Source organism: Ammospiza caudacuta, chromosome Z (genome assembly GCF_027887145.1).
Source record: "Ammospiza caudacuta isolate bAmmCau1 chromosome Z, bAmmCau1.pri, whole genome shotgun sequence".
NCBI lineage: Eukaryota > Metazoa > Chordata > Aves > Passeriformes > Passerellidae > Ammospiza > Ammospiza caudacuta.
Window position 1 is genome coordinate 78391513 of NC_080632.1, and position 24627 is coordinate 78416139.

Here is a 24627-nt window from a genome sequence, read left to right on the forward strand (position 1 = left end):
AAATGCATCCAAAGCCACTGAGCTGAATTCAGAGTTCACTGGTGGTGTACTATGACCTGGGCAGCGCAGTAGATGAGGTGAAATGACGTGCTGGTCCTTCCCTTGCTCTAATTTTATGGATGTTTTACAGAGAATCATAGAATCACAGATTCTATGTGGTTTGGGTTGGAAGAGACCCTAAAGATCATCTCATTCCAATTTCCCTGTGGACAGAGATGCCACACACTAGGCCAGGCCTTGAACAGCTCCAGGAATGTGACATCCTGCAGTCATCATTGCTGAGGTGAATATAAGAAAAGCCTGCAGTGAGCTGGACAGATGGCAGGGTGCTAAATGATGAGAGAGGTAGTGGGCCCTTCTCTCACACAAAGTTGATGACCTTAATTAAAACTCATGCTAGCAACGCTTTCTGCCAAGTCCCACTTCTCTGTCAGTGTTCTCAAACCACATTACAGGACTCATGAACCCACAGCATGGGCACAATTGGCTGCAGCATCATTAGCTCTTGGTTTACTGTTGCTCACAGAGGTGGTGCTCTGCAGGGCAGATGTGAGCTCTTACCAAGGGTGAGCTGTTACTGCTTTGGCACCAGGATGGCACCAGACAGACACTGGAGACTGAGATGTATCAATTCCAAGAAGTAAACTACATTTCTTTATTTCCCATTTCACCATCCTATATTGTGCAGGGAAAACTAAAAGTGGATATCCTCAAGTCACATTACCCTTTTGTCCCTACTTCCCCTAAGTTCAAACCTCATACATATTAGGCAAAAATTTTGAAATTTCAGCAAAATGACTGATTGCTACAGTTAGTCCAGATGGCATGGAAGAATCCTGCTGACTTTATGTCAAAATCAAAATTCTGAACACAGGTACAACTCACCTTGGCTATCTGGACAAGAAAAATATTGTGACATACAAGATAAAGCCAGTAAATGACTGGTCAAGGGCAGAGAGGAAAAAGACTTCCCAAGCAAAATGTATCAGTCTCCTATTGTTTATTGCTGTTTTTAGTGGAAAAGCATTTGTTGACATTACTGCAACTGTGAAATTTAAGGGTTTTATATTGCTTAAAGAGGCATCTTTTTATTGTTAAAGATGGTGGACCAAATCTCACTAGCAAAGGGTGATCACCAAGTACCATCATGCCAATTATCAGATGGCTGCTGGGAAGTGTGGCTTGTACCTGCTGGCTTATGGGAATCTGTGCTTTTACAGGCACAGAAATTCAGGAACCATTTGAACATATGAGGTTGTGAGCTGACCCAGTGGGAGGGGTTTGTTTTGTTTTCCTGGGCTTGACACACTCATGTTTTCCCTTTTTCAAGAGTGCTCCCTGGAAAAAAAAGTCTCCAAGGGCTACAAATCTGTGAAGCAAAACTTCCTCTGGCAGAGATTTTGCTATAATATCTTTGATAATTTGTCTCTTTCAGATTTGATAGTGTGCAGCACTTGCCTGGTGACTGAAGCCTTCACTTCAGACCCCCTTCATTTGGGGAATAATGGCAGGAGTTTAGCTCATTTGGGCTCCAGCTGAAAGAACAAGATATTGTTTTTCCTGCTTCCAGTGTTTTTCCTGCTTCCTTGTACTCCAAGGCGGGAGTAGAAGCTCCCTTCTGCAGAAAAATGTGCAAGGGCTGCTCTGCAGGGCTATCAGGTGCTGTCAGGAAAGGGTGGCCTGCAGGAATCAGCTGCTCCAAATGCAGCACTGGCCACGGCCCCCCACTTCTGCTCGTGGCTTTTTTGCTACTTCCAGTGGGGAGATGAAAAGCAAGGAGGAAAATGCCCCAAAACCTTCACATCTGTAGCACGTGGGGATTGAGGGTTTTTGTAAAAGGCTGTGTGGGTTTGTTGGAAAATGTTTCAAAAGTGAGCATGGAACTTTACTGAAACACAGAGGGTGTTTATGTCTTCAGACTACACACACACAGGCACAGAGACACACACAAATACACACAGGGGAATAAGCTATTGCTGCTGCCAAGCTTTGAGAGAAAACCTTGGTTTCTATTGTGTTTTTATTGCATCTGTGATGGTCATCCTCAGAAATTTCCTCCTTTGATGAAACTGATGACCTAGGCTTGACTCCAGGCACATGAAAATAATTCCAAATAAGGACCTGCAGCCTGACAAGCTGCTGTGCTCCAGAGAAGGATAAACTGACCATGTTTATCAGCAACTTAAATTAAAGAAGGGTTTTTTACTTCATCACCCCTTCCAACTGCCAAAGCCATACACCTCTCTGCACCTCTAACTGTGATTAGGGAGGAGACAAATCACTGTAAATTGTATTTTCTGCTTCTGGGGATGCTGACAGACAAAGCTTATGTTCCTTAGTTTGCTGAACACCAGTGGGTCATGAGGGAGCCTTGAGAAAGAGCATCTCAAGGGCAGAGGGTGGGGGAGAAGAGAAAAAAAGATGCACAGCAGGCAGTGAGAGCACTTCTTTCTTTGTAGAATTCAGTTAATTCAGATGCACTACCTGTAGGCTCATTCACAGGGTTGGTGCTCTCATATTATCAGAATTATGGAAAATAGATGAAAATCTTTTTGGCTGACAATTGTCATTACAGGAAAACAGCATCTCAGCAATTGGTGAATAGCTTCTATTAATCATGGCACTACCAGATGTGACAGCTGACAGGTTTTGTCACTACACAGTCACAGAGATGATAAAAGGAGGTGTTATTCTGGGTTTAGCTCCAAGAAGAAGCAAAAACACTAGAATACTGGAAAGAGTAACTTATAAAAGCACTGTTTTCCAGTGAATAGTTACCTGTAGTTGATATGTAAGGATTAGTAAAGGGTTTTTGATTTCTGAAACAACAACAAAAGACTTCACATAGCAAAATCAAGTAAAGATAAATAACAACGGGTTAAAGTCCATCTGAGTTAATCTTGCCAAGGAAACAGAGAAAAATATAAAGATTCTTTGAGGTGCATAGATTGAGAGTACTGAGCACTATATACCTTGTCATGGCAGACCTTGGAGCTAATGTCTTTGTCTCAAAGTGAAACAATTATTGGACTAGAAAAAGTCTTCAACACAGTTTGTGACGAGTACTGCAGGCCTGTGGATATCCTGAGTGCTCAAAAGCCCAGACTTTCTTGTAGCATTGTGTGTGCTATACAGGTTTTATTGTAAAGTTGGTTATTTTTTATAAATTGAGATTTTGGTTTGACCGTCAGTTCCCCCCATGTTCTCCCTCCTAATGGTTTGTTCCTCCCACCAGTTACCTGTCCATCAGTGTAACCCCCTTCATTTCGAGAATTTTCTATGTCAATCATCCCTTACTTAACATATGATTTGTCCCCTGAGCCTTCTCCCTCCTTTGGGCCATTCTTATTGGTCCAGTTGTGTCCCTCGCTCCTCCCCTGGGCTTCATTCATTGGTCCCTCGTGGCTCCTCATGTCACGCCCTTCCCCTTCATAACTGCCTCCCCAAAGGTTTTTCCCTGACGCCGTTACTGGCCCTGCCTGGGTGAGGCAAGTGCCTCAACATGTACACATGTGTCTGCTCCTTCCTTCCTTCCTTTGCCTCAGTGCTTTGCAGTCCTGCTGTCACCTGCATCACCACACAGCAGACGGAGACACTATTCAGGGGTTCTCGCGGAGAACCTGGGAGTGCTGGGATTCGTGGTCTCCGCCGGTCACTCTGGGAGTGGCCAGCCGGCCCGTCAGCTCCTGTGGCTGCGGGACGAGACTGCATGTTACGTGGTATTCATTGGTCTTTCACTATGTGCTTATATTATTTGACACAAAGTGTTTTCTATTGTACTGAAATAATCCATGTTGCACTTGCAGACTTCTTGTCACTTTGCTGGCTGCCAAAAACCATCGCTCTTCTTTCCCAGAGCACGAGTGCTCTGATTCTCAGTGTCTTTTGCAGCACACAAAATGTGCAAAGGAATCAGCTCAGGCATCTCACAAACTTGCTACTGCTCAGTGTTAGGCAGGGTTGTGGTAGCAGAGGTCCCCAGGTGAGAATGACAGATGTCCCCAGGGTCTGGATTGGAGAAGCACATTTCACCTGCGTGCTCTTGTGCCCCTCTCTGACTTGCACGCGTTTAGGACAGAGGAATTTGCAAAGGCAGTTGGAGTGGTTCTGGTTTTCTCCTTCCTCATAAATCATCATGGCTTTTTGAGATTTTAAGCTTGCTGAATTGATGCTGGAGAGTTTCCTTGGTGTTTTGGTGTGAGGCAGTTCCTGGGGACCCTGCTGGGTGTAAAACCTCTTCTGTTGTCATAGTGACTGAGGGACAGGTTTCAAAGGGAACCTGGTGTTGTCCCTTCTGTCACATGCTCTTGGTCAGGAAGAAGGTGGGCAAGGACAGGCAGATGGAAAAAATGTCCCACGAAAGGACTTCGCATCAGACGTCGCCCCCAGAGAAAGAAACAGCCCGAAACAGAAAACGAGGAGTAGAATATACTGTGATATGGTCACCAGAAGTTCAGAGGGCTCAAATTCCCCTGATCCACAGGAAAGGATCACTTCCATGTTACACTTCTGCTAACACTTGACACGTGGAACTGAAGGCAGAGAGGATCTACGCATGTGTGAAGGTGGAGCTCTTGTCCAAAATATATGCAATATCCAAGTGACTTCTGATTTTTGCAGGTGATTTGAGCAGCATTTCAGGCTTTAGAAGTCTTGAAGAACAGTAAAAGGAAGGATGGAAAAGAAAGTGGAGATGCAACATGGCTTTGGCAGAGCTAGAATGTGCAGAAGCAGCTTAATCCTGGCTCTGATCAGTGATTTTTCTACACTAACCTGTTCAAAGTGTACATTTCTGAAAATTGGCTCCATTATTTCTGATGGGAGCAGTGGCTGCTTGCAGGAATAAATACATGATGGTAAAAGGCATTCAGTGTCATTTGTGAGCCAGCTGAATCTTCCCACACATTGTGGGTGAGCAAACTTAATTTCTAGGTACATATCTGAAAGCTCAAATCTAGATGAACTCAAAAAATCCCCATTGAACACAATGGGAAAAGGGAAATCCTGATGAAAGGATTATGGGGTGGCATAATAGAAATGTGCAGAGAAATATTAGAAGTCTACAAAGGCAGGGAGTGATAATGAACAGTACTTCTTAAAGCTAGGGGAAGGTGGTGCTAGAGGTTGTACATTAGAGAAACAAAAAGGAGTTATGCACATGGGACTGGAAATGGAGAGAAACTGCTTATGAGCAAAAACCCAGCCCTTGTCTGTTGCAGCAGAACAAAGTCTAGTGAAGATGACAGTGTTACCCAAGGAGACTTTACTGTGATAAAAAACACTGGTGCAAGAACAAATATTTCTACATTGGACGTAATACCAGGCAACAACTGAGAAGATAAAATACCAGAAAAATGAGATCCTGAAAAAAATCCTCCAGCATCCACACTTCTAGTTTAAAAGAGGGCTCTGAGGGATTATGTACCACAGCCCCCAGGAAGGGCTCAGACCCATGGCAAATGCTCCACCAAGCTCCAGGGAATACTGCCAGCCTCATCAGGCTATTGCAGATGTTCACAGAGCCGTGTCCAGAGACTTCTCGTGAAGGGAGGAAATGAGAGCATAAGAGCAGAAAAGGAGGAAGCTGACACGTCTGGAGGAAATCCCATTTCAGCCTGACCTATCCACTGCCATTTCACTGCCCACTCCCTCCCTGATGCTGTCCAGAAACTCAATCCCACATTTCAAGTGCTGTCTGCCTTCTCGGTGTCTATGCTGGTCATTCCCAGCCTACTTATCTCCATCCATCAATTTGCTAATCTCTTCCAGGAAGGCTGATAAACCACCCTTCCCACTCCTGCCCTTGGGTCCCTGCTCTCATCCATCACACATCCAGAAACACAACATCCTTTCCTATATGGACCTTTTATCCTCACCATGTGCTCACACAACCACACATCATCCCTCTGAGACTGGTTATCTCCCTCCTCCAGCAAAGTTTTCTGATGATGTCACAGACCCAAGTTAGCCACAGCTTTGAAGGTGATTTCCCAAAGATCAAAAAGTCTCTGAAATCCAAAACCCAGGCTTGTTTTCTTTTTCCCTATTCATACAAAATTATTTAATATTTTAAAATATTAGAAGTCTAGAAATGAAAGTATTGTCAAAAGATCTCAACCATTCACCAGTTCTCATCAGAGTGAGCTCTTTTTTGCTCAGCCTGACTTCCCAAGCTGCAGCAACCTCTTCAACTTCCTCTTTTGGGATCCTACAAAAGGTCTCTGTGTCTCTGGGAAGGTCTGACACCATCTCTGCACCTCCGAGCAGCTTGACAACACCCTCTGATGAAAAATGAAAGTGCGTTTTGCTCTTAAACTCTGATCCTCAAAAGGCTTCCTCCTGGAAGCTGGTCCACATTTTGCATGGTGGATGCTGTTCTGTCCTAATATTCCTGGTCCTCACAGCTCAGAAATGATCCTTTAAATGGGAAGGGCTCAAAGAAGGACAAAGACTATCAAAGGACACTGCCACCCTAAAAGAGCAATGGCTGGGTTGAGTAAGATAGAGATCTACAATATCTCCATTGCCAGGAGGACAAGCACTTTAGCTTCTCTTTGAAAAAAATAACAGATGATGCCACATTAATTTGTTGGAATCATGTGCAAAATAAAAGATAGGTCATGTTCTAGAAGAACTTGTAAATCCATGGAACTGCACTAAGAGGGATAGGAAACAGATAGTTTAGACTTTATTGGAGAGGAATAATGGAGTTAGGAACAGCTCTGTTGTTAAAAATCACCAGCAGCACGAAGAACATCTGAAGGAAACCTCATTAAGTTTATCTTGTCCTTTCTTTTCTCTGGACAGCTGCTCTGGACAGTACCCACTTTTAGAGGCAAGGTTCATAGTCTGAAACCAGTCACAGGTCTCACAGAAAGCTTCTGGGCAAGAACTGTGAGAACACTGGCAGAATTCGCCCACCTGCTTCGAGCATGCAGTTCTCACCTCCTTCCTGTGCTGCTGAAAATTGGTGTCTCTGCATTCTGCAGATGATTCCTGCATGGAACAACTGGCCATTTACCACTCCCTGTCATCTTTGCCACAGTGCTCCTGGAACAGTCTTTTCCAGCTAAAGGCAGCCATTTCTACCCCAGGTACACCAGCATATAGATACTCACAAAATAAGTATTCTATCTGGTCATTTATTCATTATTACATATATTATGCCTACAGTGCATGTCCTACATCTAGCTATTATTTTGAGGAATGCTCAAAGACATTCATGTGCACACCACAGTATTGTTGCCATAGGTAGCAGCAGAAGCCTGGTTGTAAACTGCAAAGCTTTTCAGGCAGAAAGGAAAACTTCAAAGCATCACAATAACTGTGAACCCAAGAAATGAAGCAAGATGAGCCAACAATTTTAGGTAAACATGTTACAAAGAAATGCTTGTGGAAACTGATGCTATGATTAAAAAATCTCTCAAGCTTGGATGGCAACAGAAGTGGTAGACTAGTGGATAAACAGTACCTTCAGCAGAGTTGGGTGCTGGGCTTTGTTGTTGTGAAAGCCAGGCCTCTTTGCCCTGTCCAGGCCCATTCTCAATGGTTACAGGCAACCCTTTTTTCCTTTAAATTGCTTTGTATTGGTCTCTCTCCACTGCAGCACCTGCTGAAGTGATGACAAGCAGGAATTCTGATGAGTTAAAACCTGTGAACCACCTGACCAGGTATTGAATTAGGGCTTTAAAGTCATGCTTTAAAATACACACCTTTCAGGACATGCCATCAACTTCAGCAACTTCCCCATGACAAAGCCAAGACCTTGAGTTGCACTTAAGATAGCTGAATTATGTAATAGCTGTAGGACCATAGAATAATTTTAGTAGGAAAAGACCTCTAAGATCATCAAATCCAACTATTAACCCAGCATTGCCAACTCCACTATTAAATGATGTCCCCAAGGGCCAAATCTACACATCTTTTAAATACCTTCAGGGGTGTTCACTTCACCATGTCCCTGGACAGCCTGTTCCTGTGCTTGTCAACCTTTTCAGTGACAAAATTTTTTCTTAGTATCCAACCTAAACCTTCCTGGGGCAACCTGATGCCATTCCCTTGTTACTGATTACCTGGGAGAAGAGACTGACCTCCACCTGCCTACATTCTCCTTTCAGGTTTGTAGAGAGGCATAAAGTCTTCCCTTGAGCCTGTTTTTCTCCAGGTAAACACCCCCAGCTCCCTCAGATGCTCCTCACAGGACTTGTGCTCCAGACCCTTCCCCAGCTCCTTGCCCTTCTCTGGACTCACTCCAGCACCTCCAAGTCTTTCCTGTAATAAGTGGCCCAAAACTGAGCCCAGGATTTGAGGTGTGGCCTCACCAGCGCCCGGCACAGAGGGGCAGTCACTGCCCTGCTCCTGCTGCCCACACCATTGCTGATACTTTCAGGATGTCCTTGGCCTCCTTGGCCCCCTGGGCACCCCCAGCTCATGTTCAGCCACTGCTGACCAGCACCCCCAGGGCCTTTCCCACTCAGCAGCTTTCCAGCCACTGTCCCAGCTGGAGCTGCAGGGGCTGCTGTGACCCAGGGACAGGAGCCAGCACTTGGCCTGGTTGAACCTCACACAACTGGCCCTGGCCCGTGGATCCAGCCTGTGCAGAGCCCCCCTGCCCTCCAGTGGATCAGCACTCACACCCAGCTTGGAGCCATCTGCAAACTGCCTGAGGGGCACTTGATTCCCTTACCCAGATCATCAATAAAGATAAACAGGACTGGACCAGCACTGATATATGGGGACACCTCTGGTGACCAGCAGCAACTGGATGCAGCACCATGCACCACCACTCCCTGGGCCTGGCCATCCAAGCAGTTTTCACCCAGAGAACAGTGAGTAGCCATGAGCAGCCAGATTTTTCCAAGAGATGCTGTGGGAGATGGTGTCGAAGGCTTGGCTGAAGTCCAAGCAGACACATTCCCAGCCTTTCCCTCACCCACCACATGGGTCACCTTGTCACAGGAGGTGGTCAGGTGGGTCAAGCAGGACCTGCCTTTCACAAACCCATCCTGGCTGGGCCTGATCCCCTGGTTTCCTGTGTGTGTCCATGATGGCACTCAGGCTGCTCTGCCCCATGACCTCCATGGCACTGAGGCCAGGCTGCCAGGCCTGTGGTTCCCTGGATCTTTCTTTTGTCCCTGCTGGTAGATGGGCTCTGTTTCTGCCAAGCTCCACTCAGCTGGAGCCTCTCTGGTGAGCCAGGGCTGCTGGTAAATGATGGGAGAGGTCTGGTGAGCACTTCCACCAACCCCCTCAGGGCCCTTGGGTGGATCCCATCTGCCCCACAGACCGGTGTGCATCCAAGTGCTGCAGCAGGTCACTGACCATTTATTTCCCTTTGGATCACGGGGGCTTCCTTCTGCTCCCCATCCCTGTCTTCCAGCTCACAGGGCTGTGTACCCCCAGAACAACTGGGGTTACTATTACAGACTGAGGCAAAGAAGGCATAAAGCACCTCAGCCTCTCTTATCCTTTGTTGCTATGTTTCTCACCACACCCAATATAGGATGGAGCTTGTCCTTAGCCCTCCTTTTGTTGCTCATCTATTTGTAGAAACTGTTTTATATGGCAGTAGCCAGAAAAAGTCCTAGTTGGGCTCTGGCCCTTTCAATGCTATCCCTGCATAATCCTACAATTACAAGTCCTTGCTGTTGTCCCAAGCTGGCACTTCTTCCAGAGGTCAGAAATTTCCCTTCCTTCTCCAAGTTCCAGCCCAAGTTCTCTGTTCAGCCAGGCTGCTCTGCTTCCCTGGTGGCTCATCTTTTGGCAAATGGAGATGCCCTACTCCTGCGCCTTCTGTCTGAAGATTTACTTCTTAAAGAATATCCAATGTTCCCTGATTCCTTTGCTCTTCAGGACTGCCTCCCAAGTGACTCTGTTGCTAAGCATATGCTAACCAAGGAAAAAAATGGCATTTCAGATCACAGAAATTCAGAGACCCATGTTATCATGAAATATGAGTCTCCAAGTTATCTGACCTTGTCTGCTGCAAATTGGCAGAATCCCCAAAAAATGAGGAGGGGGAGCAGTTTACTTGACATCAAGAAGGCTTATGCTTTCATCTCTTGTGCATGCCATCTAAAGAGTATTAATGTTCATAAGAGGCTGAAAGTTATGAATCAAGTTTGGTATATAATTATTTTTCTTCATCTACTATTTGCAAAGTATCCAACTGCCTTGTCTGAGCCTTTCCATTCAGCACCTTCAGGAGACGATCCTGAGTACAAAGGAAGTGTAACTTAAAGGCCAGACGAGAAAAAAAGTAAGTAAGCTATTTTTCATGCTTTTCCATGATGTCTTGGAGTATTATCAGAAGCCAAGGACTTCACGGAAAGATGTCCCAGACAGAGGCACCATGGAGGAGGGGGGAACTGTCTGACTCATACTCCTTGCTAGGCATCTAAAGCACTAAAGAAATCTACATGCTAAACCTGAGTAATTTCCAAAGATGCAGCAGTGGCTCTGCCCTCCATGGTTTGGGAAACCCAATCACAGTTACACTCCAACAGACAAGTCCAAATGCTGCTAAAAGAGTTTATTAAAGACCATACTAACAGTTCTCATAACAATGGCACGTACAATGATTCAAAATCATGACAAATAGTGTGGAGTTTTGAAGAGCATTATTATAACACACCATGGACAAGAACAAAGCAGATGTGCTGTCTCAGAACTCTACAAGCAGGCCCATGAAATACAGGAGTCACATCATACAGCTACACAAGTGTCAGAGAAAATAGAAAGGAAAAAAAAGTCATTCAATATGCAGTCCTTGAATTTATTGACAGTATTACAGTACTTTATGGGCAAGGACTGGCTTGTTCCAGCTGCACTTTCCAGAGCACAAGGGCAGCTGGAAAAGCAAAAATATCCCCAATAAAAACCCTCCAACAAACATGCCTCAGGTGCAATCACCATTCCAGACCTTCCTGCTCACTAATTTTCAGTCAGAAATTCTGACCTCCCTGCAATTACTTTGCTCAGGACAGTGTTTTGTTTTTTTAACTAAACAAAAGCAGGATGCTTCTTTAAGACAGTGCAAAAATATTTCAATGGTATTGTCAATGGTATTATAAGATTAATGACAATCAGCATGGATCAACCACAGCACGGCCCACAGCGTCTCCAAGATCAGAAGCAAACAGACGTGCTGCCCTTGACCAGCACTCCAGACTGAAGGCTTGCAGAGGGGAGGTGTGTTCCTCCCTCCCAAGCAAGCCATCATTTCTGGGTTCATAGTGAGGAATGGTCTTAGCTACTCCAGGGTAATAAAATGCTACAGAAAGCCTGCAATATTAAATTATCCAATCCTCTGTCAAGCACTAACAAAAGAATATTGAAGTGGAAAAAGCGCATAGCAGCCATGTGATTTGTAATGGCTCTAACTCTACAATTCTAATGCCGATCCCTTCCCGACCGTGTCGGTCACGGCAGCCCGAGCGTGCCTTGCGGAGCCGAGCAGCTTACAGCACTCCCACGGCCATCAGGGACTCCCAGCAGCACGTGGGGATTTGTATTCTCCGAGACACACCAGCTAATTACAGCTGCAGCCTGCTCCTGCTGCGCTGCCTTTGCAGCTTTTGGCTACGAGATCTCAGGCCCCACCCCGGGCTTGCGGCCCTGGTCTGGCCTGTGCTCACAGCAGCACATCCGTGGAGGTACATTCACTCGGTGTGCATCTTCAGAGCATCTGCAGCCTCTTCTTCTTTAAGCAGATGTTGAGGTGAATGTATATCACGTTGGCATAATCTGTGTCAGAAGATCCCCAGGCAGCTCCACAGTACGTGTATTCAATGAGAGATAACTGTGCTTTGTCAAACCCCTCAAATCATCTCCTCCCAATTTCCACACAGTTGTGTTTGCATCGTAGTGTGATTACGCAGAACCTTTTTAATGCCTGCCACATTCAGAGGATAAAATCACAGTGCTGCATATCAACAAAACCCAGCAATTCCAGCCTCCAATATAAAATAATTTATATACACAAAGCAGAATTTACATCTTAAATAAGAAGAGATTGTCTCATTCTCTACGGTGTCTTACCCAGCTACTAAAAAATAAATAATTCACATCAGATTGATGGATTTGTTTCCTATACAGCACACGTGCGCTATCGGAGCTGACAAAGACAACATGAAAAAACCTTTTGCAATTAATAAAAGAATTGTTGAACACTTGCACATATTGGCACAAGGCAGAAGAGGAAAGAGAACAGCTCAGCTCAGGTGCCTTCCTCTGTGGAGCGGGACTCAGATTTCAGCTTCACAAATTCCTTGGCAACTTCATCATTGGTTCTCTGAGAGAGAATCCTCAGGATTGTGAGTCCAGTCTCATCCATGTGAATCCTGCGCCCGAGGGGGCACCAGCAAGCACAGCTTCCTTTGTCTGCTATGTCTCTGAGCTGCATCACTGCTATCCCCAGAACCCGGTCCTCCCGGGCAAAGCAGTAATCCTTCACACAGACTTGGAGCTCGTAGGCATCAGGACCATCTTCATTCCCCAGGATGCTGAAAAACACACACAAATTCACTTACAGTGTCTGGACTGCAAAAACAAAGGTGCCAGCACCTGACTGGAGGGCTGTGGTAAGTCACAGGAAACTCCTTTCTACAGAAAGCCCTGGTCAGAGGGAGAGAAGTAAAACCTGCAGCATGTGGGCATTTTTGCTGATTTATAGCAGATAAAGAAAACATGGTTACTGAAGAAGAAAAAAAACAAGGAACCCCTTTCAAGCTGCCTTTGCAACTTGTGTGTTTGTGTGTGTGTTAAACTGTGAAACGAGAGGAGTGGGAAACATTAAAGCCATGCTAATCGATTTTCAACTCAGATGACTTTAAACATTTCTGCTTCTGCTAAGGATGGGTTCATTTCAGACTTACTATTTTAATTAGATGAAGTTTTTGTTAAAGATTCAGGACCTTCCATTAATGTGAAAGCTAACAAAAATAAATCCCCAACCCTTCTGATGTTTCTAAAATTAAAAGAATAAAAGGAAGAAAATCTCTTCACTTAGAGGAAGCTTGCTTTTCTTCAGAGAACGGAACAATTATATGAACACCCCTTTCTCTCCCTTCTCCCCCAGATGTTTATAGCCTTTTGCTGGTCAGTTCTCATCATCTCATTTTTATATGTACAGCTGAGAGAGTTCAAGCCTGCAGCTCCTTCTGTTAAGCCTCCCAAGAAGGAATATGTCCTTGTAGTAATGAAAGAAAATGAAATAAGAAGAGATCAATACTCAACACTGAGAAACACAGCAATTTTAGCAGTGCAACTTGCTACCAGTTCCAAGGGCTGTATCCTTGGAAACAAGTTCCGAAAGCATGTCCCACAGGTCAAGTTGGGATAAAAACGCACATTAAGATTAAGAAATAAATAAAAATGAACTTTTAGCCTCAACTCTACCAATAAAAAATACGAAGTTCATTAAAATGACAGAGTACAGTAAAATGTGTTCATAGGGCACACACAGAGCATTTCAGAAGGTGGCCAAAGGACACTGCTGGTATAGAACAAACCTCTGCGTCCCACCCTCAGAAAAAAAACTTCCATAATCCAGCTTTTCTGCCAAGACATCAAAGACAGCACCAAGCTACTGGTTCATGTTCTCTTCTTGGCCCTGTGCAGACGGTCTGGGGACACTGGACAACCCTATCTGTCCCTCTGCATCTGCACTTGCCATGCCAGATCCTCAGGATATTTTTGAGACTTACAAATGAAACGTTTCATTGTATTTTGGAGCCCAGTTGTTGCTCTTTGACTTGGTTGTGAACTTCCTCTTCTTGTCACTCTGGTGGGGCCCAATCATGGTGATCTCAACAAATGGACGGAACATGCCAGACGTCTGCCACTTCAGGTCATTGGCTGCCACAACTGCAAAAGAGAGTCACAACCTGGTTCACAGCAAATACTCATTTGTATTTTTTGCTCTGGACATCCTTCGGCTCTGCTCTGCTTTCAGTTTCTTGTTTCTATCTCAAAACATGACAGTGTCACAACACATATGGGCAGGACTTTTTTGTAATGCAAGGACATGCTTTTTTGATCTAGGTAAAGTTCTATGAAGGGAATTTAATGTGTGCATTAGTATGTAACTTCTGCCATACAGATTGTCAAGAAATAAACCCAAGAAAACAGGCATTCCTCCAGCTCCGGGCAGGCTGCCCTGTTCCATGCTTACATCACCATTATGTCTGGGATAAGAAAAAAAGGGGCATTTTGGAGGCCAATATTAAAGTCTCTGTTGAAAAGGAAAATGGGATTGCAGGTAAGAAAAACAAAGCCCATGAGCTGCGTGTGGTTTCAGGATCCAGAATTATTAGCTTTTAATTCTCATTCTATCTCAGGTCACTGCAGGGAGCAGACTGAAGCAGAGGAAATAGCTCTGAATACCAGCTTTTGCACTTCAGTGTAGATTTAACCAGAAGAGAGGCCCAAAGAACTGTTTATATAAATCTTCAGAGGAAATTGAAGTAGTTAAGTATGCTGTATTCAAGTGAAGGAGACGAAGGAGGAAAAGGAACCCTGGGATGAATCACTGCTTTGGTTGTTTCCAGAGTGGCTGTTCAGGGACTGGGGAGAGGAGCCTCTGAGCTCTCAGGGCGTACACTGAGCAGTTTCGCAAGATCAGCCTGCCCCACAGACTAAACTGTGGCGCCTGGCGAGAGCCACCATCTGATTTTTGTTTACTCGCATACATCACTGCCAATAAACAACCGGGCTGTGCGCTGCCATGTCACCAGCTGGACAAGCTCATTTGCTGTTTCCCTACATGTCCCTGATGTGAAACAGAGAAAACAATCCTGGCCTGCGATCCCACGAGCTAACACAGAAATGTCCTGACTGCCAGCTGGAGATTGGCCCCGTGGAGCCCGAGCAGCAGCACGTGCTCTGCCGTACCTTTCACCGTGACCTTGTGCTCCCCGGTTCCTGGGTGGGTGTACAGGTCGATCTGGATGGACACTTCTCCCACGGGATCATCCACACCAGAGCCTGTTGGGAGGAAATGGACACCCCCCCATGCACACATGGATTACCGGTCATTGGCACAGGTCTTTATGGCCTCAGGAAGACAATGTGGTGTTTTCACAGCACATCTCCCAGAGCCAGCTTTTCAGTCAGCCCCGAGAATGTCACAGTAGTGCAAGATAACATCAGGCTCACATGCCTAACACACATAAACACCAACACTTCTTCCGGGTCCACCAAAGATTGTATCCTATTGAGAACAGCAGTGAAGGCTTTTAAAGAATTTAAAAGACCTCAACAGTGGACCATCATGGGGAGCAAGGATTTTTCAGAGGTTCCTGCCAAGCTACTGTGTATACATGCAGGCATTCCAGTGGTGGACATTGGCATTCTTGTCTGCTCAGGGAAGAAGGGAGGACGAAAAAAATCAACAAGAACAGAAAAAGAAGAAGAGGACATCACACAACAGAGGAAATATAGGCAAAAAAAAAATATAGGTATTAGTGATTTGCACAGAGCCATAATGCAGTCTCACCCTACAAGAACCTTCCTGCATGTTGTACATCATCTACAAGTTGTCATCCTGACTGTTTATCTGTTTCCCTCTGGCAGATGATGAGAACCCCTTCTTTGTTGTGCATCAAAAATGATGAGAGAGAAGCACTCACAATTTGCATACTTATTTCTCTTTATCAATTAGCCAGGGAGAAAACAAGATGTAGTTTCAGAGGGAAAAGAAAACATGTTCATAAAAGAGGGAGATCTCATGAACATTACAATTCATACATTATGATTTTTTTCAACTTTTAAACTTTTAATCATAATTATCATCATGTAATATATGGAAATGACATTTATTCTGGGTAATAAAGTTAAGATGTCATGTAAATTACAGAAAATGACTGCTTTGCAAAATGAAAATCAAGTTTTGAAAAGAGAGTGAGATTTTTCTGACTTTCTCTTTGATAACTGCCTGACCTCAGGTTGACAATTAGCAATGCTGTTGTAATTGAGATATCTAGAGAGTAATTGAGTACCTATGGATAGCAGTTGTTCTGTCAAATTTGAGGGTAAGATACATCACTAAGTGAAAAACTGGTCTGTTTGAAATTCTAGCTAAGGAGATTGAAGGATATCATTACACAAACATTTTGATTAGACTGATCTAACAAGTCAACTTTCACAAGAATGGTCTGCAGCAGCAAAAACCACTCATTTAAAAACCAAGAGGTTGAGTGCCAACCAGTGCAATTCTCTGAGGAAAACTATATGCCACAGAACTGTAGGCAGTGAAAGTCAGATTAATATACCAGTAAAAACATCTGAGCAACCAAAACAGAACCTCAAATTATTACCTCGGGGTAGGTTCTCATTCTTGACCTGAGTACATTAAATAATCTTCAGGGTGCAACAAATATGGTCTTGAACATACTGTTTCCTCCCCGCTTAGAAGGGCAATATTGCTTTTTTTCTGTATATAAGCACAGAGTTTAAAAATTGGTAGGCTTAATTATTGACCTGATCCATCTGCTGGTGTGGGTCTGTCACTTCATTGTTGGCATTTTCCACAGGAAGAGGCAGAATTTCCATCAGTATGCAATGGCCATATCCACAGAAACATCAGCCACCAAACATTCAGATCTTTATTGATCTTTAGTGTAACTAATAGGTTATAAAGGAGATGCTGATGCCTCAGAAGAATAAGAGCAGAATCATCCCACTACCTTTGAAGAAGACAAAACTCATACTACAGTTTTTTTCCTACCTTCATTCTTGTCTTTTCACATAAAAAATCTTGTTCTATGAACTGATATTTTCAGAGACATAAAACTACTCTGAAGATGGCCAACAAAAATATTCTGAGCATGTATATCTGTGCACATACACAAACTTGTACGTTTAGTGACAAACACATTTAATTCTTGACATGAAAGCCTCACTGGTATTGCAATGCTGAAAGGTGAAACTGCAGAACTGAGCTTGTGCAAAGGGTTATAGATGTGTTTTCCTGAGATAATAAAAAGACTTTGGACAGCAAAAAATAAATTAAGAGATGAAACACTGCAAGACTTAATATATATAGGGGTCTCCTGGGCATTCAGACCTTTAGATAACCCCCCTTCAAGCCAGATGGTTCAAGCTTGGCCATAACCTTGAGTGCATATCCAACATTCCCGTGTATTACAGTAGCCCTTCTCAGCAGACCACACGCATGCAAGCCCAGGACTTGAAACACACACCCCATGGTAAAGGGAAGGGGAACAAGTCTGCAGCATCTCCCAAAAACCAGTCCATTTTCAAGACAGCTTTCACATCCCATAAATAAATCTCAAGCATGGGAACAGGTTCTCAGGCAAGGTACAGACTTCCAAACCACACAACCTGTGGCTCAGTCTGTGGGATGCAGGCATTCAGTGGAAGTTCACTTCTGCAAAGGAACTACAGGGAACAGGACTCTGGAAAAGGTTTCTGAGCATGGGCAAGATGATTTGAAAAGCAAGGCAGTTGGGTAATGTTGTTATGGTAACAACATTAATCTTGAACATACCCTTATCAGGAAGAATGTCCTCATTAGCGGTAAACCTTATACCTTTCCCATCATGCACTGAGACATGAATTCAAAAGGCAAGAAAGCAAGCAGGATAAAGAGAGAAGAGTATGAATTACAACACAATTAGCAATGTCACTTAAACACAAGGCAAATATTCTAGCTCTTAACAGACAAAATATCCACCTTCTGCACCAGGATTTGGAGAGCAAGGCTGTCTGCAAGTAAGGCATAGTCTGGGTTAAAACAGAACAGAATTTGTGCTGGCATAACTAAACGGCAGCCCAGATCCAATCTGCAGAGCAAACGTTTAGCAGCACAGTGCCACATAAGCCTACTCAGTAATGACATGAAAGCAGTAGGTACCTCACAAACTGGAAGGTGCAACCACTGAGCCGGGAAGTAAGAGAAGCAAACAGCATTTTTAAATGATACTGCATGAAGCCATGTCCTCCCAGGAGATTGTGGCACTTATGCAAAGGGAAACCTCAGTCACAGAGCTCTGGTAAGCAAATGTGAGCTGTAAATAATAGTGCTGTCCCTTCTGTCCCTCCAACCTGTGTGCAGTTCTCCAAACCCATCTACCAGCCATAGTTAATGAGAAGAGTAAGCAATTAATATCCTTCTTTAGCCCCAGTGGGAGAGAGGGACTCACAGAATCACAGAATATGCAGAATTGGAAGTGACCCACAAGGGTCACTGAGTTCAGCTCCTGGCCCTGCACAAGACCATCCAAAGAGTGACACCTTCTACCTGATAGCATTGTCCAAGCATTTCTTGAACCCAGGCTTGGTACCGTGACCACTTCCCTGGGGAGCCTGTTCCAGTGCCCAGCCACCCCCTGGGGAAGAACCCTACCCTGATATCCAACCTAAACCTCTCCTGAGCACTGATTCTGTAGATATTAGGTGGCATAGCACAAATCTTTTATTCCCCAAACAGGATCCAAAATTCTCAAGCCTTCTAATGTACAAGATACTGATTTGGACCAGTGGCCAGCTGCCCAGTACTTGTTCCCTACAGTGGCTTAGAATTAGTCACAAAGAACTGTCATCAGTCAGCTTTGAGATCTAATTGATGACCTCATAACGTGTGTATATGATGCCCTAAACTGAGAACTTCATTCTTTCTAAGCTTCTTAAAAAATACATAAATACCCATGCACCCACTTCTGTGGCAGCCTTGTATATTCCTGCTTCTGAGAGGTAATGATAATGTTCCATTATCTTTGTGTTTCTGCTAAATACTTGCCCTCAGTGAAGTTTTACAGTCAAATCATGCATTGCATGAAGCCACTTTCTCATATCATCTTTGAATTGTCACTTTTGTGTCTTCAATGGAGCACTTTCTTTTCTCTAATTTTAAGTACTCCAGACTGTAGTACAGACTGCAGGACATCAGTGCTGCACACTTTCTTGTACCTTAGCTCAGCATTTATTTAACAGTAATTTAACAGTATCCACATAAAAAACTAGCTTGGATATCTAATTGGAAATATGTGCAGGGAACAGCAAATATTGTAAGCATTCACTCAAATGTGCACTCAAGTTCCCCATTAAAACGTGGTTTGTGTAAGTGATGGCAACCGCCAGGTTCCTGGAGTCCCTAGTGGATGCAGCAGTCTTTGACCTGTCTGGCCACTGGATGTCATCATTGCTCTGCTGGGACACAGTTGCAGGACCATTCTCTCAAAGGTACAGATTTTTAATTTAATTTCAGTGTTTTAATGCAGTATGTTTGAACATAAGGAAAACTAGACTGTGCTGCTTTGGGCAAAGATCACAGAACCACAGAGCCATCACAGCTGGAAGAGACCTGCAAGGTCATCTAGTCCAACTGTTAATCCAGCACCACCAAATCATCCCTAAACTATGTCCCCAGATTCCACATTCAGACACCTCTTGTACACTTCTAGAGATTGTACATTTCTCCACCACCTCCCTGGGCAACTTATTCCAATGTCTAGTCACCTTTTCGATGAAAAAATAAATTCTAGTATCTAACCTGAACCTCCCCTGGTACAACTTCAGGCCATTTCCTCTCATCCTTTACCTGAGACATGGCAAAAAAGACCAAATTGCACTTCACAATCTCCTTCCAGGTAGTTTCAGGTCCCCTCTAAGCCTCCTCTTGATGACTCAACCCACCAAAACTGAAGTAAACTTTCCTCTTTAGAAACAAACCCTGCTTTGCTCCCAGAATCTCTGAACTGTCTACACTGCTAAGGGAATGCCAGTATCAAGCAGCCTCATTTGCACACAAGGGAATGTATGTGAGCTAGGGAGTGCTGTCCCCTTGATGCTGGGACTTGGTGTGATGACCTGCTGGCAGAGCTAGTACAGTCTGTGGGGTTGCCAGCTCTCTTAGGCTTGGAAGGATTGAACAAAAAGGATTCCATTCAAGGAGATTGCAGAAGGACAAGCCAGGGAGTTGTATGACTTTGCTGCTGGGATGAAGTAGCTTAATACAAGGCTTTTAATTAAACAGCCTGAAAACACAAGAATACCAGGTTTTGTTTAGACCCAACCCTTTGTAGCATCTGTCTCCTCTTACTGAGAATAGTGACATTCACAGTCAGCCAGTGATGGTCCTTGACTGGAGACCAAATTATTCTGTACAATAATATGGAGGTGTTCGCATGGAAGCAACAAAATTAACTGTTTACCCCTCCACATTCAATGAAACAACACCACAAAGCCATAAGACTTCTCAGAGAGTCACCAAACAGTTTGGTGACCCATCCTAGCAGCTTATTAATATGTTGTGTGGCAATCTGTAATCATCTAGCTCCCACATACCCTGTACTGGCTGCAGACAAAACAGTGCATTTGCTGCTCACCTCAGAGACTTCTCCCTTTACAGGCAGCCTGTAGCTCTGTGAGTCACCACGTTGCTGTCACTCAGCCTTAGTCAGGGCCACTTGGGCTGTGCCACATACACAGGTGGCTTGTGACACAGGCACTGACAGGTTTCTGCAGTGGTGTCTTGCTGAAATGGTGCCTCACACCACCGCACAAGCCTCAGTACAGTAACTTCAAATTTCATTTAAGCCACCCACCCACATTAATTCATGAAACGTGACTGTTAAGTGAGGACTGCAGAGAAAAAAAGACCACAAACACCCCAGGCCTTATGTTTCACATATTTCTGCTCTCCCCAAATGTAGTCATGGAGTGGCAAATAACCCCCTTTCCCTCTTTTCCAGTTTCACCAGCTCCAAACTGTCACACTTTCAGAAATGCTACTGCCAAAAGCACTCTTACAAACTGGCAGTACAAGGGAGAGGAATTATGAGCAGAGCCAAGAGCTCCATTGAACCCTGCCAACACAAAAGAGTCTTACCCTGAGCTGTCTGAGACTGGACAAACGTTTTGATGAGAGTGTCCGTGGTCTGAGTGTAGAGGGAGAGAGCATATCGAAGTGACTGTAGGTCTGGACTCTTCTCCAAGAAGGTTTTCTTCAGACCATTCCCACCAGCATGGAAATATTGCTAAAAGCAAAAAGAAATGGGAAAGGTACTGAGCAAGAACTGCAACCAGCAACCAACATGTACGAGCAGTTGTGCATACAGATACAGCTGGAAAAATTCACGAAATAGCTTCTATACTGGAAACCCAGCCCTCAGACCAGCTGATACCAACTAGTCATGGCATTCCTCTTCCAAAGCACTTAAATACGAATATGCTGACTCGCAGCACACCAGTCCCCTGAACCTCTTCGGGTGTACACATACATAGCAGTACTCACTTAGAGCCTTTATCACTGTGACAGCAGGGACAAACTCCTGCCATCTCATAAACCAGGACAGGCACTGTCCTCCCGAAGAAGACTTGGGGATGGAGTTGGGAACAGCAGAAACAGAAATGGAATCACTTACTTTGATTGTATCCAGTGCCAGGTCCAGAACAGCACACTGCTTTGGAGTGAGGCTCCTGGTTTCTTCTCTCACCATATGATCCTGCAAACAACCATTGTATTTGACATAAGTCAGTTGTCAGAGGCTATAGAAAAAGGAGTCCCCAGCATCACCACTTTCTCCAGATTCAAGCTGTATCTGCATGGTGGCAGCATTAATTCAGCTGTTCAAGGAATGCTTAATGGAGTCTCTCAGAGTCGTTTATTATAGCTTAACTCGGAAATAAACTATTTTTCTCTCTTTCTTGCAGGCACAGAAGACATAAATAAGGAAAGAACTGGACAAAGGTAAGCAGCAATTTAAAATCACAGTTTGTCTCTCGAGAAAACCTTAACAGAAGCCTGCCTGACACCACTGTCATTCTAGAAAAGCCACAACAAAACTCTCCAAATACCATCTAAATCAAGGAATTCTGAGAACTAGGCATTAGTGAAAGTTGTTATGTGTCTGTTGTTTGTGGATTTTTTAAACTCTTCCAACTACAGAGGTCACTAATTCATTCCATCATTTGTGAAAAAGAAGAAAAAGAAAATAGATTTGCTAAAAGAAGACGTTCCCATTAAGACCCACCAACTCTAACAGCAAAAAGCCAGTAATCACTTGGGAAAGAATTCCCTTTTCTGCAGTGGAAGCACATCCCTGCTAGAGTCCTGGCTGACTACAAGGATATGCCTTCACTAAGCTCTTTCTCTGATGCTTAGTCTAGACCCCAGGGGAAAACAGTGTATTTTAGGAAGCCAAAGCTTTGCACAAACCCATATTCTAACTGAGTAGCTGGAGGGTCAGGCCAGTTGACTTCAGGTTGGGGCCCTAAAGCATTCATAAAAAAGATGTAAGCCAATCAGGCAAAGGCTTTATCCCTACTTTAAACATGTCCTAGGCCCTCTAGACACTTCCCAGGAGACACATCTGCTAAACTGCCTCTGTGTAAAGCACACCTAGTGTGTGGTATCATGTGTGGGTTTCACAGGGACAAACCTGCTGGCTGTCTTGCAGCTTGCTGATTCTTCACACTGCCTGATGCTGTCCCATTCATTATCCACTGCAATCCATCTCCTACCTGATGGAGACAGGGCTCTCTGCAGTCTAGGGGCAGCCATAAAGCATTTGCCACACTTCTCACAGACATCTAGCTATCAACTTTACACAGTGAAGCCTTGAACTGCACTGAGGATGCCTCTCAAGCTGTCAGTTTCTCAGACAAGTTCACACCCTGCTTTCTTGAGTAGCAGAGATGTGCCTCAGTGTGCCTCTTCCGCCACACAGGATGTCCCTGGTCTGGGGGCTGTGTGCAGGGGCACAGTACTTGGTGAGCTGCAGTGTGTGTGCCTTCTGCTGTGATATGCTGTCCTGAGGGGAGCAATAGCTCTCCTCCTTTTTCTTCATGAGCTGGGGGTAATTCAATTGAAGATGATGTGGCTTCACACTTCAGTACACAGAGACTTTAGTGCACAGAGGGTAAAGTGTTCTTTTCTCTGTCTCACAGTCAGATTAAGCACAAAATCAGACAGAGCCCAAGGCCACATTCATGGGAAAGGCCAGTTTAGTCAGGGTAGCTGTGCTCCCAAGGCAGAGCTACTTTCACATCTGTTAAAATTACTTTCTAGGCCTGCCTGTCATATTGCCCCAACTGCCACAGAAACCAGGTGGTCAGCACTTTTCTCTCAAACACCTACAGAGCTCATTCGGCCCCACGGAGAGGCCACTCCACCCGTGCCCATGCTGTCAATGCACAGCAACACATCACTGCTTTCTCTGAGTTTCCCAGTGTCATTTCCTTCAACACATTATGTAAAAATAATCCAGAGACTGGATTGGTAATACTTGCACCTACTCAGAGAGAAGCCCACGACTGTCATTCCTGTGCATACCTGCCCTCTGCAAATCCCACACTGTTCCTATAAAGAACTGTGCACAGTGCTACCTTGTGCTCCCCAGATTGCCAGCCAGGAGCAAGAAACAAATATTTACATCAAATAATTATGCAAGTTCAAGCAGAAGAAGTAAAAAAACCCAAAGCTACCCCAAACAACCCAACAAACTTTTCCTGATCTCTCAGCCTCATCCTTGTACTCTCCATAAGTGTTTTCAGAAGAAACTCTGTGGTCGAAGCCTGGCTGTTTATCCTGGGGACAGCACAAGGGAGAGAAGGCAGCTGCTCCCTGCTCCAGTTGCTGGCTATTAAGTAAACTGAGCAGAAAGAGTTTGATAATAAGTGGGAGGCAGATATGTCGCACCAAGGAGTCAGGTTTATGGTTGGCTTTCTGAGCATTTTAAAATACATTGTGAAATTGATTTGTCATCAGGACGAGAGCCTGTGCTTGTCAGGTCTGTCAGTCTCAGTTTTCAGCTGAGTTATCTGATTCACTAGGGCTCTGTTCCCCCTGTCCTATTTAAGACCAATAATGCTTAAAATCCATCCCATAATTTTCCCAGGCTTTTAGTGGAACTGAAAAATGCAGAGGAGGCAGGTCTGAAGAACCAAGCCTTCCCTGTTAGCTTGTATGTGCCTGCAAAAACAAAAGGATAAAAAATAGAACATCCACAATTCTTACACAGACTCCAACAATTCTTACTCTTGTAGCACTCCTATTCTACTGGAAATTTTTGGACACAATGTAATTTTCCTTATGGTCTCCAAAATTCAGGCACTTTCATACTTGGGCACAACTGTCTTGCCACATGTAAAATCCTGTGTACCTGTACTGCTGCAGTTCTATATGCAGATATGCAAATAAAGGCTTGAACACACACCAGGGTTTGCCTGATTTGAATGATTACATGCATTTCTAAAAATGCAGCCCAGAGTCACCAAAGTTAAGCTTTACAGTAACTGAACTGAAGAAGGGCCACTGCTGGGGGACAGCCTCCACCCAACCAGTGCAAATGGAAATCAGCAAAGCTTCCAACCCATTCCTGGCAAAAGGTGCCCTGTACACACTTTGAGATTCCAGTAATGAGAAAATGTGGAACAAGTAAAAATAACAGTGAATTTCAGTGGCCACGCCCAAGAATGCAAGCAAACCACAGGAACTCACAGACTGTCCTTGTGACCTGGGGGAAGAAACAGCAAATTCAGAGCTCTGCCCTCAGACACCAGGAGTACATGTGAAAGGCAGGAATGGCTTCTTTTTCATCATGTGGAGACATGAGTCCTTGCTGATGCTTTTGCAAGAGAAAAGGGAAACTCAGGAAACAGGAG

The 24627-nt window shown here is 44.4% G+C and overlaps 1 protein-coding gene across 1 annotated transcript in view; it reads right to left on the bottom strand.

Annotated features, from left to right (window-relative positions):
• Positions 1–10586: 10586 nt before the first annotated feature.
• UNC13B (unc-13 homolog B) overlaps positions 10587–24627 on the bottom strand; it is a 206681-nt gene continuing 192640 nt past the window's right edge. Inside the window, exons 35-40 of the mRNA XM_058824327.1 lie at positions 21387–21467; positions 20852–20999; positions 17510–17566; positions 14893–14985; positions 13707–13866; positions 10587–12503 (exon numbers count right to left, since the gene is read on the bottom strand). Of these exons, the coding sequence (XP_058680310.1) occupies positions 12218–12503; positions 13707–13866; positions 14893–14985; positions 17510–17566; positions 20852–20999; positions 21387–21467 (825 nt within the window). The 3' untranslated portion in view covers positions 10587–12217. The remainder of the gene's footprint in view (positions 12504–13706; positions 13867–14892; positions 14986–17509; positions 17567–20851; positions 21000–21386; positions 21468–24627) is intronic.